The following is a 13,443-nucleotide window of genomic DNA, read 5'->3' on the forward strand; positions in this document are numbered from 1 at the left end:
TCTCTTAGGTCTTTTGAAGTGACACTTTCATTCTTTGAATAAATGGGATTTGAACCTTGGCTCATTTAACTTCAGAGCCCATGTTCTTCCCACTGTTATTATTGTGCTTCCTTGAAGGAAGTTCTTAAGGATTAGAGGAGACTTAAATGGCACAGTTGAGGGTGCATTTTTTGGGATACGAGTTTGATATTGGAGTGTCCTAGACCTATAGGTCTAGCAGCAGGAAGGCAAAAGGCACTTGTGGCACGAGGGCCTGGGATGTGGAATGGTAGGACAAACAAATGAAAATAAACCAGAAACAGCAGCAAGGATTTTGTTAGCTGGGTTGAGGGATTTGGTCTTTTTTTTTTTTTTTTTAAAGATTTTATTGGGGAAAGGGAACAGGACTTTATTGGGGAACAGTGTGTACTTCCAGGCCTTTTTTCCAAGTCAAGTTGTTGTCCTTTCAATCTTAGTTGTGGAGGGTGCCATTCAGCTTCAAGTTGTTGTCAAGTTGTTCAGTCTTAGTTGTGGAGGGCACAGCTCAGCTCCAGGTCCAGTTGCCGTTTTCTAGTTGCAGGGGGCACAGCCCACCATCCCTTTAGGGAGTCGAACCGGCAACCTTGTGGTTGAGAGGACGCATTCCAACCAACTGAGCCATCTGGGAGGCAGCTCAGCTCAAGGTGTCATGTTCAATCTTAGTTGCAGGGGGCGCTGCCCACCATCCCTTATCCCTTGCGGGACTCAAGGAATTGAACCGCAACCTTGTGGTTGAGAGCCCACTGGCCCATGTGGGAATCGAACCGGCAGCCTTCGGAGTTAGGAGCATGGAGCTTTAACCGCCTGAGCCACGGGGCCGGCCCAGGGATTTGGTCTTTTTAATAATTAGGTGGTGGGTCATGGAACTAAGTTCATGATGTTTTGTTTCTAACATGAGATTGATAGAAAATGAAATACGATCTTTTCTTTTCTTCAGATTTTTATTGGGGAAGGAGAACAGGACTTTATTGGAGAACAGTGTATATTTTCCCAGGATTTTTCCAAGTTGTCCTTTCAATCTTAGTTGTGGAGGGTGCTGTTCAGCTTCAAGTTGTTGTCCTTTCAGTCTTGGTTGTGGAGGGCGCAGCTCAGCTCCAGGTCCAGCCGTTGCTAGTTGTAGGGGGCGCAGCCCACCATCCCTTGAGGGAGTTGAACCAGCAACCTTGTGGTTGAGAGGACGTGCTCAAACAAACTGAGCCATCCGGGAGCTCAGTGGCAGCTCAGCTCAAGGTGCTGTGTTCAGTCATTAGTTGCATGGGGCGCTGCCTGCCATCTCTTGTGGGAAATCGAACCTGGCAACCTGTGGTTGAGAGCCCACTGGCCCATGTGGGAATCGAACCAGCAGTCTTCAGAGTTAGGAGCACAGAGCTCCAACCACCTGAGCCACCGGCCGGCCCGAAATATGACCTTCTTGATTGCCACTTTTATTGGAGTTTGCAAAGAAAAACTCAGCCAAAGAAGCCAAAATCATCTAAGTAAAAGAGAATCAGTTGTTGAGTGGTTATTAACTGACTTTCTCAGGACCTTGTAATCCTTAACCTTTCAGCTTTCACATGTGATGTACTTAATATGTTGAATTTGAATCAGTTTGGTACGTGTGTGTATAGATACACACACATGTATGTATGTAATTTATGTAGTGATAACCCAAAGTATGTTTAAATAACTTATTTCTAGTGATTTACTTTTGCTTGATTTAATTGGCTTCTTGTTACTGCCTATACTGAAGTACAAGGAATGATTAGGCACTACTGGGCTTTACCATATTTTAGTGTAAAATTTGGCTAATTATGTTTCACTAAATTTCTCTTACTGATTTCTAGGGCCCCGTGGTTATGAATGTGCTTCAATTTCATAATGCCTCCTGCTATGGCAGACGTCCTTGACATCTGGGCAGTGGATTCACAGATAGCATCTGATGGCTCTATACCCGTGGATTTCCTTTTGCCCACTGGGATTTATATCCAGCTGGAGGTACCTCGGGAAGCCTCCATTTCTTACATTAAACAGGTATGTTAATAAGTGGGGTTTATATAAACGTGGCTTATTTACTGTATTGCTTAGGGGAACACGTTCTTCTATTATAGAAAATGTTGATAATGTAAATCATATGGTAAATTTGAGGGAAATGCAACCTTTAGGTCATGACGTTTTTAAGATTTTGATATATACTTTGTCTTTTATAGATATAAAACAATCCCTGTTCTCACTCCCACTTTAAGTAAAAAAAAAATCTATATATGATACCCGAGTTAAGAAAAATAGGCTTATGTTAGCTAGTTTGAAATGTTTGTTCAGATTATTAAAAGAAGTTTGACATTGTCAAAGAGTTTTATTTTGAGTTAAAATCTTTGTAATTACTATCTGTACGTTCGTCACACTTTTTTTCCATGTGATTTTTGGTTGGTTGTCTCTTCTTTTCCTTCCTCTTCTTTCTCCATCTTCCCTCCCCACCCTCACTACTTTTCATGGTCACTCTTGGGGAAGAAAAGGTTTTCTGCTGTTCACTAGATTTTCTTACCCCAGTAATGAATGGTATGTCCTCATTTGGAAGCAAATTCTTTTCTATAACAAGGCTTGTCTGTTTCGTTGGATTATTTTTTTTCAAGTGAATTGATGCCATTGATTTGTAAAGACTATAACATATAAATGAAATTGTTTTTCTGAACTTTCTCTTTAATGTTTCTCAAATAGCTGAACCCAGTATGGAAACCAAGGTTTATGATATTTTTAACGAAAAGTATTTATGACAAATTTTTTTTTTAAAGTTCTTAGTTTATTAGTCCTCTCATGAAAAATCTGCTCAATCACCAGTCACTGAGGAATCTTTACTCCTTCTGTCGTCCAATCTCCACCTCACTTTTTGCCAGCACCAACATTGGCCTTTGCAGTACTCTAACTTTCTTCATTCTGTGCTTGCGTTCCTTTCGCTGTTTTCTTGAGGGCTTTTTCTTCTCATACAGGCCATGTCTCGCAAGTCTATGTTTGGGTTCATTTTTCTTTGCGTAATCCAAGGAATCATAAATCATGCCAAAGCCAGTTGCCTTGCCACCACCGAAATGGGTTCTGAATCCAAATACAAAGATGACATCTGGTGTGGTCTTGTACATTTTGGCTAGTTTTTCCCGAATTTCTGTCTTAGGTACTGTTGCCTTCCCAGGGTGAAGGGTGTCGAGGACCGTCTGTTTCTGTTGAAGTAGTCTATTGGTCAGGAACTTCCTGGTCCGAATAGTTACTGTGTCGTTCATGATGGCAGTGGGCCTTCAAGCAGCTAGGGGGGAAAAGAGCGACAAATACTTTTAAAGCTCATGATCTTGGACAGCCTATTAACTTTTAACCCATGCTTCTTCATCAAGGAGACATGAGTATTCTAAAACTGCATGATCCTTAAATTGAAAAAAAGAGAATTGTTTTAAGCAATCCACAGGTACAGAGTGCTTATTTTTATAATCACCAGTGACAGATATGGATGCCTATGGCTTTACCTGAAGCTGGATTAACCACTGATTCCCTCCTTGAAAAAAAAAAAAAAGTAAAATATGCATAACATGAAATTCACCATTAAAGTCATTTTTATGTGCACAGTTCTATAGCATTAACTACATTCATAATGTTGCCCGACTATCACCAGTATCCATTTCCAGCACTTTTTATCATCCCAACACTAAACTCTGTACTCAGTAAATAATAAAGTTCCCCTTTTCCCAGTCCTGTTAATATTTATTCTAGTTTCTGTCTCTATGAATTAGTGTATTGTAGCTACTTCATATAAGTGGAATCACACAATAGTTGTCCTTTTGTGTTTAGCTTCTTTCACTTAGCATACTGTTTTAAAAATTTACCCATGTTGTAACACGTATCCAAATTTTTCCCTTTTTAAAACTAAGTAATATTTCACTGTATGGATATACCACATTTTTGATTATCCATTCATCTTTTGATGGACGTTTTGGTTGTAAATATCTTGGCTATTGTGAATAGTGCTGCTATGAATATTGGTATGAATATCTGTTTGAATACGTCCTTTCTGTTTTTTTGTGTATATGCCTAGAAATGGAAATGTTGGATCATATGGTAATTCTGTTTTAACTTTTTAAGGAACTGCCAAACTATTTTCCACAGTTACTATACCATTTTACATTCCCGTCAACAATGCACAATGGTTCTAGTTTCTTCACATCCTGAACAACACCTGTTATTTTCTGTTCCCTTTTTTTTAAAAAAAATAATAACATCCTCATGGCTGTGAAGTGGTATCTCACTGTAGTTTTTAATTTGTATTTCCCTAATAACTAAGGATGTTGAGCATGTTTTCATGCCCTTATTGGCCATTTTTAGAATTATCTATTCAAGACCATTGCCTATTTTTAAAAATTCAGTTGTTTGTTTTTGTTGTTGAGTTATAGGAAGGCATTATATATTCTGGATATTAATCTCTTATCAAATAAATAACCTGCAGGTATTTTCTTCTAGTCTGTGGGTTGCCTTTTCATCTCTTGACAGCGTCATTTGATGCACAAAAGTTTTTAATTTTGTTGAAATCCAGTTTACCTATATTTCCCTTTTGCTACGTAGCACTGCTTTCTCCTATTTGTTTTATGTAACTGAATCTGGGGATTGGCCATGATTTTTAACCCAGGTCTCTTTCAGGTTTTGTACTGGCTGTGATTAAAATATGTAATCAGCTGTTGGCTTTTGTACTGCCTGTAATTAAAATATGTATCCTTCCTTGCATTTGTGTGGTGATTATTTATATGATCTCATCCAGGAGACCTTGGGGGAGGTGATGAGAGATTGGTGATCCTGACAGGGCAGTGTTAGTCAATGAAAATATCCTTAGTGAATAGAAAAATGCAGGATAAAAATAATACACATTTTGTATGGGGTTCATGATACATATTTTAACCATGTTGTTTTCAAAATACAAGTTGTGTTCACAGGAATATTAAGCATGGAAGTATATTGATTATTACTATTCATAGGTATGTACTTTTAATAATTTTGATTATACAAGTGTACTTTTGTGCATTATGCCATTATATTGCTTTAAAAAGTGGGTTAATACCCTGCATATTCTTTTGCAATTGTCTATTAAAAATAGAAAACAACCTTAATATATCTGATAGCTTTTCATGTTACAGTGTATTTATATTTTATTTTCATAGTTGTTTAACATTCCATAATTTATTTAATCAGTCCGTTATTATTAAGCATTTGGCTTGTCCTCAGTTTTGAGTTTTACAAACAGTGTTATAGTGAGCATCTTTTTCATTTCAGAAAATGTCTTATCTTTTCCTGCAGCTGTTATGGAAGCAGGTTCACAATTACCCAATGTTTAACCTCCTTATGGAAATTGACTCCTATATGTTTGCATGTGTGAATCAAACTGCTGTATATGAGGAGCTTGAAGATGAAACAAGAAGACTCTGTGATGTCAGACCTTTTCTTCCAGTTCTCAAGCTAGTGACAAGAAGTTGTGACCCAGGGGAAAAATTAGACTCAAAAATTGGAGTCCTTATAGGAAAAGGTAATTTAAAAAATTTTAAATATGAATTCTTAACATGTCTGTTGCTATCTGTACAAACATAGTAAGTATAAGATGGTGATTTGCAAAGTATAGTCCATGGAGCAGTGCTGGTTTGTAAATTGTTGTAAGTCTAAGATAACAAATCAAAAATAAATGTTTAGAAACGTCTAGCAATCTGATAGAGCCACGATATCCAAGGGCTTCTGTTTTGTATATCTTTTTCTTTTCTAGTGATTTATTTTACCAAAATATTGTTTTTTTGACAGATTGGGAAGAAGAAGGTTATTTCTTTGCTTCAGATAGTTTGAGGAGCTCCTTCCTGAGAGAGCCTCTGTTTTGTGTGAATTGCCTCTACTGTATGAAAATAATTTATATACAACTCCCTACACCAACTACAACTTTAGCTCATAAGTTTCCAAAAGTAATCCATATTGACAAATTTACTCCATAATTAAAATTGTCTTCAAGTAAAAGTTATTTTTGTCGTGAGTCAAGTTGAATCATGTCTACATTATTTTTTGCAAATTAATTCCAGGGAGAATTGTGAGTAACAAAATGAAAAACATGGAGGAGTCTCTCTTGCTATAGTAATCTTAGAGGTGTCTCGGGGGCCAACGGTATACTATCAATATCCTGCCTCAGACAAGATAGTAACTTGAATTATGTACTATAATTTAAGGGATTATTGAAGAGGAGAGTTTAAATACAAAACCAAAATATCTATTTGAGGTTTTTGGATCTGGTTTAGATAGATAACTGTATTGATAAATTTACTATTAGATGATAAATACAGTTCTATCCGCTCTAAGATAGTAAGTATCTTTATAAGATAATAGTACCACCCCCTGTAAGAACCATCCCATTTTAGATAGTATTGTTCGATCTTGAGCTAAGGTAATTCGGCCTAGCTAACGATTACGCTGTGGGACTCTTCCCTCTGGGTACTTAGAACAGACCCTGTTGATTTACTTAATGATAGCCTCGTTTTTAATAATGTTTGATTACTTCAGAGGATAGTTAACTTGCTGTTGGCAATAATTTTCCCCCCCTTTTAAATAGGTTTGTGATTACTATACAAATTTTTTTCTTTATATTAATGGACTCTGTAGAGAGCATTCTTTCCTATTTTCTAGTACTCCAAAGATATTTTTTTCTGTTAGTAAACAGGCCAGGTACTGTTTTAGAGTAGCTGCATAATGTATTCCCTGAACATTGAAGCAAAAATTAAGAACAAAACAGAAGTCACTACCTTCCTTATCGTGATAATTGTGTCTTTTCTAAGTAGAGGGAAAGAAGGAGTACGTTAGACTTAGGATCTGGGGCTGCTGAAGACAAGATATTTAGAGCAGTTTGTCTTTGCTGCCAGTGGGAGTGTGGACTTTTTAATTTAGAGGGAAGAAAGCCAGCTCTAGTGCTTTCTTGCTTCTCCGTGGTCTCCCATTCAGGAATACCTGACTGTCCCCCACCCCATGCATCATTGGAAGAGAAGCTCAGGCAATGAAAGGTTATACTGCCATTAGTTTTGATTTCCTATAATCTCCTCATTTTAGGGGAAGAGTGCTGTGGTCAGAGCAAGATAGCAAAGTAAAAAATAAGACAAATCAGTTAGAAGATACTAGAAAATAATAGAAAATGAAATATTGCACCTCAGAACTGTGTTTACCCACTGGAAAGCAAAAGTGAATTGTTTGTGTGAGTCAGAGTTTCTAAAGAAAGGCATTTTGGAGGCATGGAATCTCAGGAAACTGTTTTGAAAGAAGTTGTGGACATGGATAGAGAGGGAATGTAGTAACATTTAGCGCAGGGGAGCTACAAGTGCAAAAGTTTAAAGTGGGAATGAACCACAGATTTTGACTGTGGAAAGGTATATGTTGAGGTGAGAAATAAGTAGGCAAAAGTATAGAAGTGGGCTAAATTTTATATTTTGCTGTTAAAATTTTAATAATTGGTTAACTGGTAATCAGATTTTCTAATGCAAAGCTTCAACATTTCTTGTATTCTTTGATAAGGTCCTCTGAAATTTACTGAGTATGGGAGTGATCACTTTCTCAGGATAGAATTGGCACATCTGGGTAATATTTAATAAGCACGAGGAAGAAAAGAGAGAGAGCATGCAAGAGAAACAGGAAAGTGTGACCGGAGGGCTCATAGCATAGCTAAATGCTAACTCTCTTCCCCTTTTCGGGGACCAAGTACTCAAGATTCTTATGAATAGATTCTTTAACAGAATAGTTCTCAAAGTGAAGTTCCTGAGCTGGCAGCATCACTTGGGAACTTGTTAGAAATGGCACTTCTCAGGCCTCATCCTAGTCCTACTGAACCAGAAACTCCGAGGTGGGACTCTGCAACCTGTGTTTCCATAAGCCCTTGTCTTAGTCCATTTTGGCTGCTATTACAAAAATACCATAAACTTATAAACAACAGTAATTTATTTCTCACAGTTCTAAAGGCTGGGAAGTCCAAGGTCACTGGTTGATTCAGTGTCTGGTGAGGGCCCGCTTCAGACGCTAACCTCACAGGCAGAAGGGGCCCAAAGACTTTTAATAGATCGTTAATTTTTCTCCATTAGAAAAAGTTTTTCCGTCATTTGAATTAAAGAATATATGGTAAAGTAGAAAGAATCACTTAGAAGTTTTATCATCCAGGACAAGAATATCTGCTGATAATATTTGATGTAGCTAAAATATTTGATAATCCAAAAGATTAGCACCACAGAGAGAGCTAACTTCAGGATATAGGTATCTCATTTGAAATTTACTATCTTTTCAAAACTTAGATCACTATGCTCTCTCTTCTGGTCTTAATTTCTAAAACATATGGATTCATTAGCTACCGTTACCTCTACCCAAGCTTGCCAAATTTAATAAATAAAAATACAAGAGATCCAAATATTACATGGAATATACTTATGCCAAAAGAAATCATTCATTGTTTATCTAAAATTAAAATAGAAGAGGACATGCTGGTCTTTGTTTTTCATTTTTTGTTTTTTTCAATTTGGCAACCCTAAGTTTACTTTACCACTGCACAGGGATACACACACACACGCACACACATATTAGAATTGAATTTTTCTTCCTATAAATAATGCATTATATTTCACTCAGTATCATAAAGTTTACTGTACAAAATTTTTATGCCGTGTGCCCTGCAATTTGAACGATCGGGTTGCAAGGAGTGTTTTACTGCATTAAATTAAGCAGTTTATAAGCTCTTAACTATTTACAAATTATGCTTTAGACCTTCAGCATGTCTAGAAAAACTGGTGGTGTGTTCATATACACAAATTCAAATATTAACATTCATTTATGAATTGGAGTAAGTCTGCTTTAATATTTAAGAATGAATTTTTACTTTAAATACCTAACAAGTCAGTTTTTGCACTTGGTGATTTGTATTTCATGACTATAAGCATGACGTGGTGAGGTCATGCCTCCTGGAAAAACAATAAACAATTATTTCATTTTAACTTCAGGAACAAGTTTGCTGCCTCCTCATCCCCAAAGAAAACAATAGAACCTTTACAGACATAACTGCCTTGATGGATCTAAAAATACCTTCTCTTAAGTATGATGTGCCTGATCATTTTATTCTCTATGTTTAATTCTAAATTATTATTTATAGAGCAGCAATTTGGGTTCTAATTATCCCCCGTAGTGAAGGTACATGTCATCCTTGCATTAATTTCTTCAAACCGCCAGTGGTAGTAAATCTTGATCAGAGCATTTTAGCAGGATCCTGAAAAAAAAGTATTTGAAAACTCCCTAATTTTCCATGACCTGTCTAAAGCTGTGGCATATCTTAAAGTGAAGGAAACGTATAGTCTGCTGGATTTTAATATCTTTAGTTTGAAGACATTACTTTTGCTTAATAATTTTTTTGATATTAAAAGACTATATTTGACTGTAAACTATACAGTAGTCTTATCTTAGTTTAAGCTTTGTGATCTCATTTTCATACCAGAAGTCATGTAGGAAATTAACTGGGCTGAAAATCAAATTACTTAGCTTAACATCTTATTTTTGGCAGTTTTATTTTTAGGAGATCTTTATAGTGGTTCGCAAATTCAAGATTCATTGGTTTTCTAAAAAGCAGATTCTCAGAGATTACAATTCAGTGAGTCTGGGATGAATCAAAGAAATCTGTACTTCTCAGTTGCTTCTAACACTTATGAACAGAGTCCCTTATTTAGAAAATATTGATAAAAATTACCAACACAGTAGCAACTGCAGTTCAGTTGCAATTTGCTAAGTGTTTATACTTGGGACTACAGCAGTAAACTTGGGAGATGTGGTCTTTGCTTTGAGCTCATGATCTAGTGCGAAATGTGGATCAGGAAACAGACAATTACAATACAATGTGTGAAGGCTGTAAGTCAAGGAGAGTCACTTAAATCACTTGGTGAGTCAGTGATGTGCTTTTAGAGGATCACATAGTTAACCTTAGTCTTCACTGCTGATTAGGAGTTGAACAGGTAAAAGGAGTTGGAAAAAGGAAAAGCAAGAGGAAATGGTATGTGTGAAGAAAGGCCTATTTGAGGAATAAAAGAAGTTGACTGTGGTTTGTTTAGGGGGACAGGTAGGACAAAGCAGGAAGACCAGAGAGCATGAAGAACCATCCAGGCCACATGAAAAGTAGAAACATGTTCCTAAGAGCACTGGCGAAGCTTTTGAAGGGATTTAAGTAGGGGAATAGCATAATCAGATTTGCATTTTTTAAAAAAACTTATTTATAATTTACAGTTGACATAAAATATTATATTAGTTTCAGCTGTATAACAGTGATTAGACATTTATATACCTTACAAAGTGATCACCACGATTAGTCTAGTACCCATCTGACACCATACATAGTGATTACAGTATTACTGATTATATTCCTTATGTTATACTTTACACATCCCCGAGACTATTTTTATAACTAGCAAATTGTACTTCTTAATCCCTTTTACCTTTTTGACCCATCTCCCCAATACCCCTCCCACCTGGTGACAATCAACTTGTTCTCTGTATCTATGAGTTTGTTTCTGTTTTGTTTGTTCATTTATTTTGTTTTTTAGATTCCACATATAAGTGAAATGATACAGTATTTGTCTTTATCTGTCTGACTTATTTCACTTAGCATAATACCCTCTAGGTCCATTCATGTTGTCACAAATGGTAAGAGTTCATTCTTTTTTATTGACCAGTAATATTCCATTGTATATATGTACTACATTTTCTTTATTCATTTTTCTATCAGTGGATACTTACCATATCTTGGCTATTATAAATAATGCTGCTTTGAATTAGTGTTTTGAATTTCTTCAGATGAATGCCCAGAAGTGGAATTGCTGGATAGTAAGGTATTTCTATTTTTAATTTTGAGGAACCTCCATATTTTTTTCCATAGTGGTTTCACCAGTTTACAATCCTACCAACAGTGCATGAGGATTCCCTTTTCTCCATATATTCACCAACACTTGTTGTTTGTTGATTTATTGATGCAAGCCTTTCTCACAGGAGGGAGGTGGTATCTCATTGTGGTTTTAATTTGCATTTCTCTGGTTATTAGTTGTGAGCATATTTTCATATGTCTATTAGCCATCTGTATGTCTTTGGAGAAATGCCTGTTCAAATACTCTGCCCATTTTTAAAATTGGATTGTTAGTTTTTTAGTGTTAAGTTGCATGAGTTTTTTATATATTTTTTATATTAACCCCTTAATGGATGTACCATTGGCAAATATCTTCTCCCATTCTGTAAGTTGTCTTTTCATTTTGTTGATGGTTTCCTTTGCTGTACAAAAACTTTTTGTTTGATGTAGTCCCATTTGTTTATTTTTTCTTTTGTTTTCCTTGCCCAAGGAGATGTATCCAAAAATATGTTTCTAAGAGTGATGTCAAAGAGTTTACTCCCTATGTTTTCTTCTAGGAGTTGTATGGTTCAGGTTTTACATTTCAGTCTTTAATCCATTTTTGTATATGGTATAAAAAAGGGGTCAAGTTTTGTTTTTTTCCATGTATATGTCCAGTTTTCTCAATACCATTTATTCAAGAGACTGTTTTTTCCCCATTGTATATTCTTGCTTCGTGTTTCATAGATTAATTGACCATATAGGTGTGGGTTTATTTCTGCGCTCTCTATTCTGTTCCATTGATCTATATGTATCTGTTTTGATGCCAGTAACATGCTGTTTTGATTACTATAGCCTTGTACTATAGTTTGATATCAGGTAGTGTGATACCTCCATTTTTGTTCTTCTTTCTTAAGGTTGCTTTGGCTATTTGGGGTTTTGTGTTTCCACAAAAATTTTAGGATTATTTGTTCCATTTCTGTAAAAAATGCCATTGGTATTTTGATAGGGATTGCACTGAATCTGTGGATTGCTTTATTGGGCAGCATGGACATTTCAGTGATGTTAATTATTCCTATCCATGAGCATGGTATATCCTTCCATTTATTTGTGTCTTCTTCAGTTTCTTTCTTCATTGTCTTACAGTTTTCTGAGTACACGTCTTTTACCTCCTTGGTTAAATTTAACCTCCTTGGTTACCTCCTAGGTATTGTATTCTTTTTAATGCAATTGTAAATGGGATTCTATTTTTAATTTCTGTTTCCAGTAGCTTATTATTGGTGTATAAAAATGCAACCAATTTCTGAATATTTTTGTATCCTGACACTTTGCTGAATTCATTTATTAGTTGCAATATTTTTTTGGTGGAGTCTTTAGGGTTTTCTCTACTAATAATGACAATTTTACTTTTTCCTTTCCAATTTGGATACCTTTTAATTCTTTTTTTAGTCTGATTGCTGTGGCTAGGACTTCCAGTACTATGCTGAATAAAAGTTGTGAAAGTGACATTCTTGTTGTTGTTCCTGATCTTAAAGAAAAAGTTTTTAGCTTTTTACCCTTGACTATGATAACTGTGGGTTTGTTACATATGGCCTTTATTATGTTGTGGTATGGTCCCTGTTTCCCCACTTGGCTAAAAGTTTTACTATAAATGGATGTCAGATTTTGTTCAGTATTTTTTCTGCTTCTATTGATACGATCATATGATTTTTATCCTTCATTTTATTTATGTGGTTTATCATGTTAATTGATTTGCAGATATTGAAATAACCTTACATCCCAGGAAAAAATTCCACATGATCATGGTGTGTGATCTTTTTAATGTATTGCTGAATTCAGTTTGCTAATATTTTGTTGAGGATTTTCACATCTGTGTTCATCAGGGATATTGATTGATTTGTAGTTTTCTTTTTTTTCGTAATGTTCATAACGTATCAGGTTAATGCTGGCCTGGTAAAATGTGTTTCAGAGACTTATGTTTTCTTCAATTTTCTGGAATTGTTTGAAAAGACTAGGTATTAATTTCTCTTTGAAATTAATGTCTGATGAAGTTTACCTGTGAAGAGGGTGGGGGGTGGGATATGAGGTAAGGGGGATCAAACATATGGTGATGGAAGGAGAACTGACTCTGGGTGGTGAACACACAATGGGATTTATAGATGATGTAATACAGAATTGTACACCTGAAATCGATGTAATTTTACTAACAGTTGTCACCCCAATAAATTAAAAAAAAAAGTTTACCTGTGAAGCCATCTGGTCCAGGACTTTTGTTTGTTAGCAGTTTTTTGGTTATTGATTCGACTTCACTATAGATTATTAGTGTGCTCTGATTTTCAGTGTTACAATATTGTATGTTTCTAAGAATTGATCGATTTCTCTCAGGTTGTCCAATTTGTTGGCATATAATTGTTATAGTGTTTTGTCAGAATCCTTTGTATTTCTGTTTTGTTGGTTATTACTTCTCTTTCATTTATGCTTTTATTTAATTGGGCTGTCTTTTTCTTGGTGACTTTGGTTAAAGGTTTATCAAGTTTATCTTTTGAAATAACCACTCTGGGTTT

The 13,443-nt window shown here is 35.7% G+C and overlaps 1 protein-coding gene and 1 pseudogene across 3 annotated transcripts in view; one reads left to right on the forward strand and one right to left on the reverse strand.

The window, feature by feature from the left end:
• Positions 1-13,443, forward strand: part of PIK3CB (phosphatidylinositol-4,5-bisphosphate 3-kinase catalytic subunit beta) — a 151,967-nt gene that overhangs the window by 61,283 nt on the left and 77,241 nt on the right. Inside the window, exons 3-5 of one of the 2 annotated variants that reach the window (XM_081071900.1) lie at positions 1,842-2,028; positions 4,947-5,000; positions 5,320-5,545. In XM_081071900.1, coding sequence (XP_080928026.1) covers positions 5,350-5,545 — 196 coding nt within the window. In that variant the 5' untranslated portion in view covers positions 1,842-2,028; positions 4,947-5,000; positions 5,320-5,349. The remainder of the gene's footprint in view (positions 1-1,841; positions 2,029-4,946; positions 5,001-5,319; positions 5,546-13,443) is intronic. The other variant, XM_081071899.1, reaches the window with a different exon arrangement.
• Positions 2,875-3,266, reverse strand: LOC308507214 (small ribosomal subunit protein eS24-like; annotated as a pseudogene). Its single transcript has one exon. The product of its transcript is annotated as a small ribosomal subunit protein eS24-like (transcript).

This window comes from Rhinolophus hipposideros (genome assembly GCF_964194185.1).
Source record: "Rhinolophus hipposideros genome assembly, chromosome: 14".
In the NCBI taxonomy this organism is placed as follows: domain Eukaryota; kingdom Metazoa; phylum Chordata; class Mammalia; order Chiroptera; family Rhinolophidae; genus Rhinolophus; species Rhinolophus hipposideros.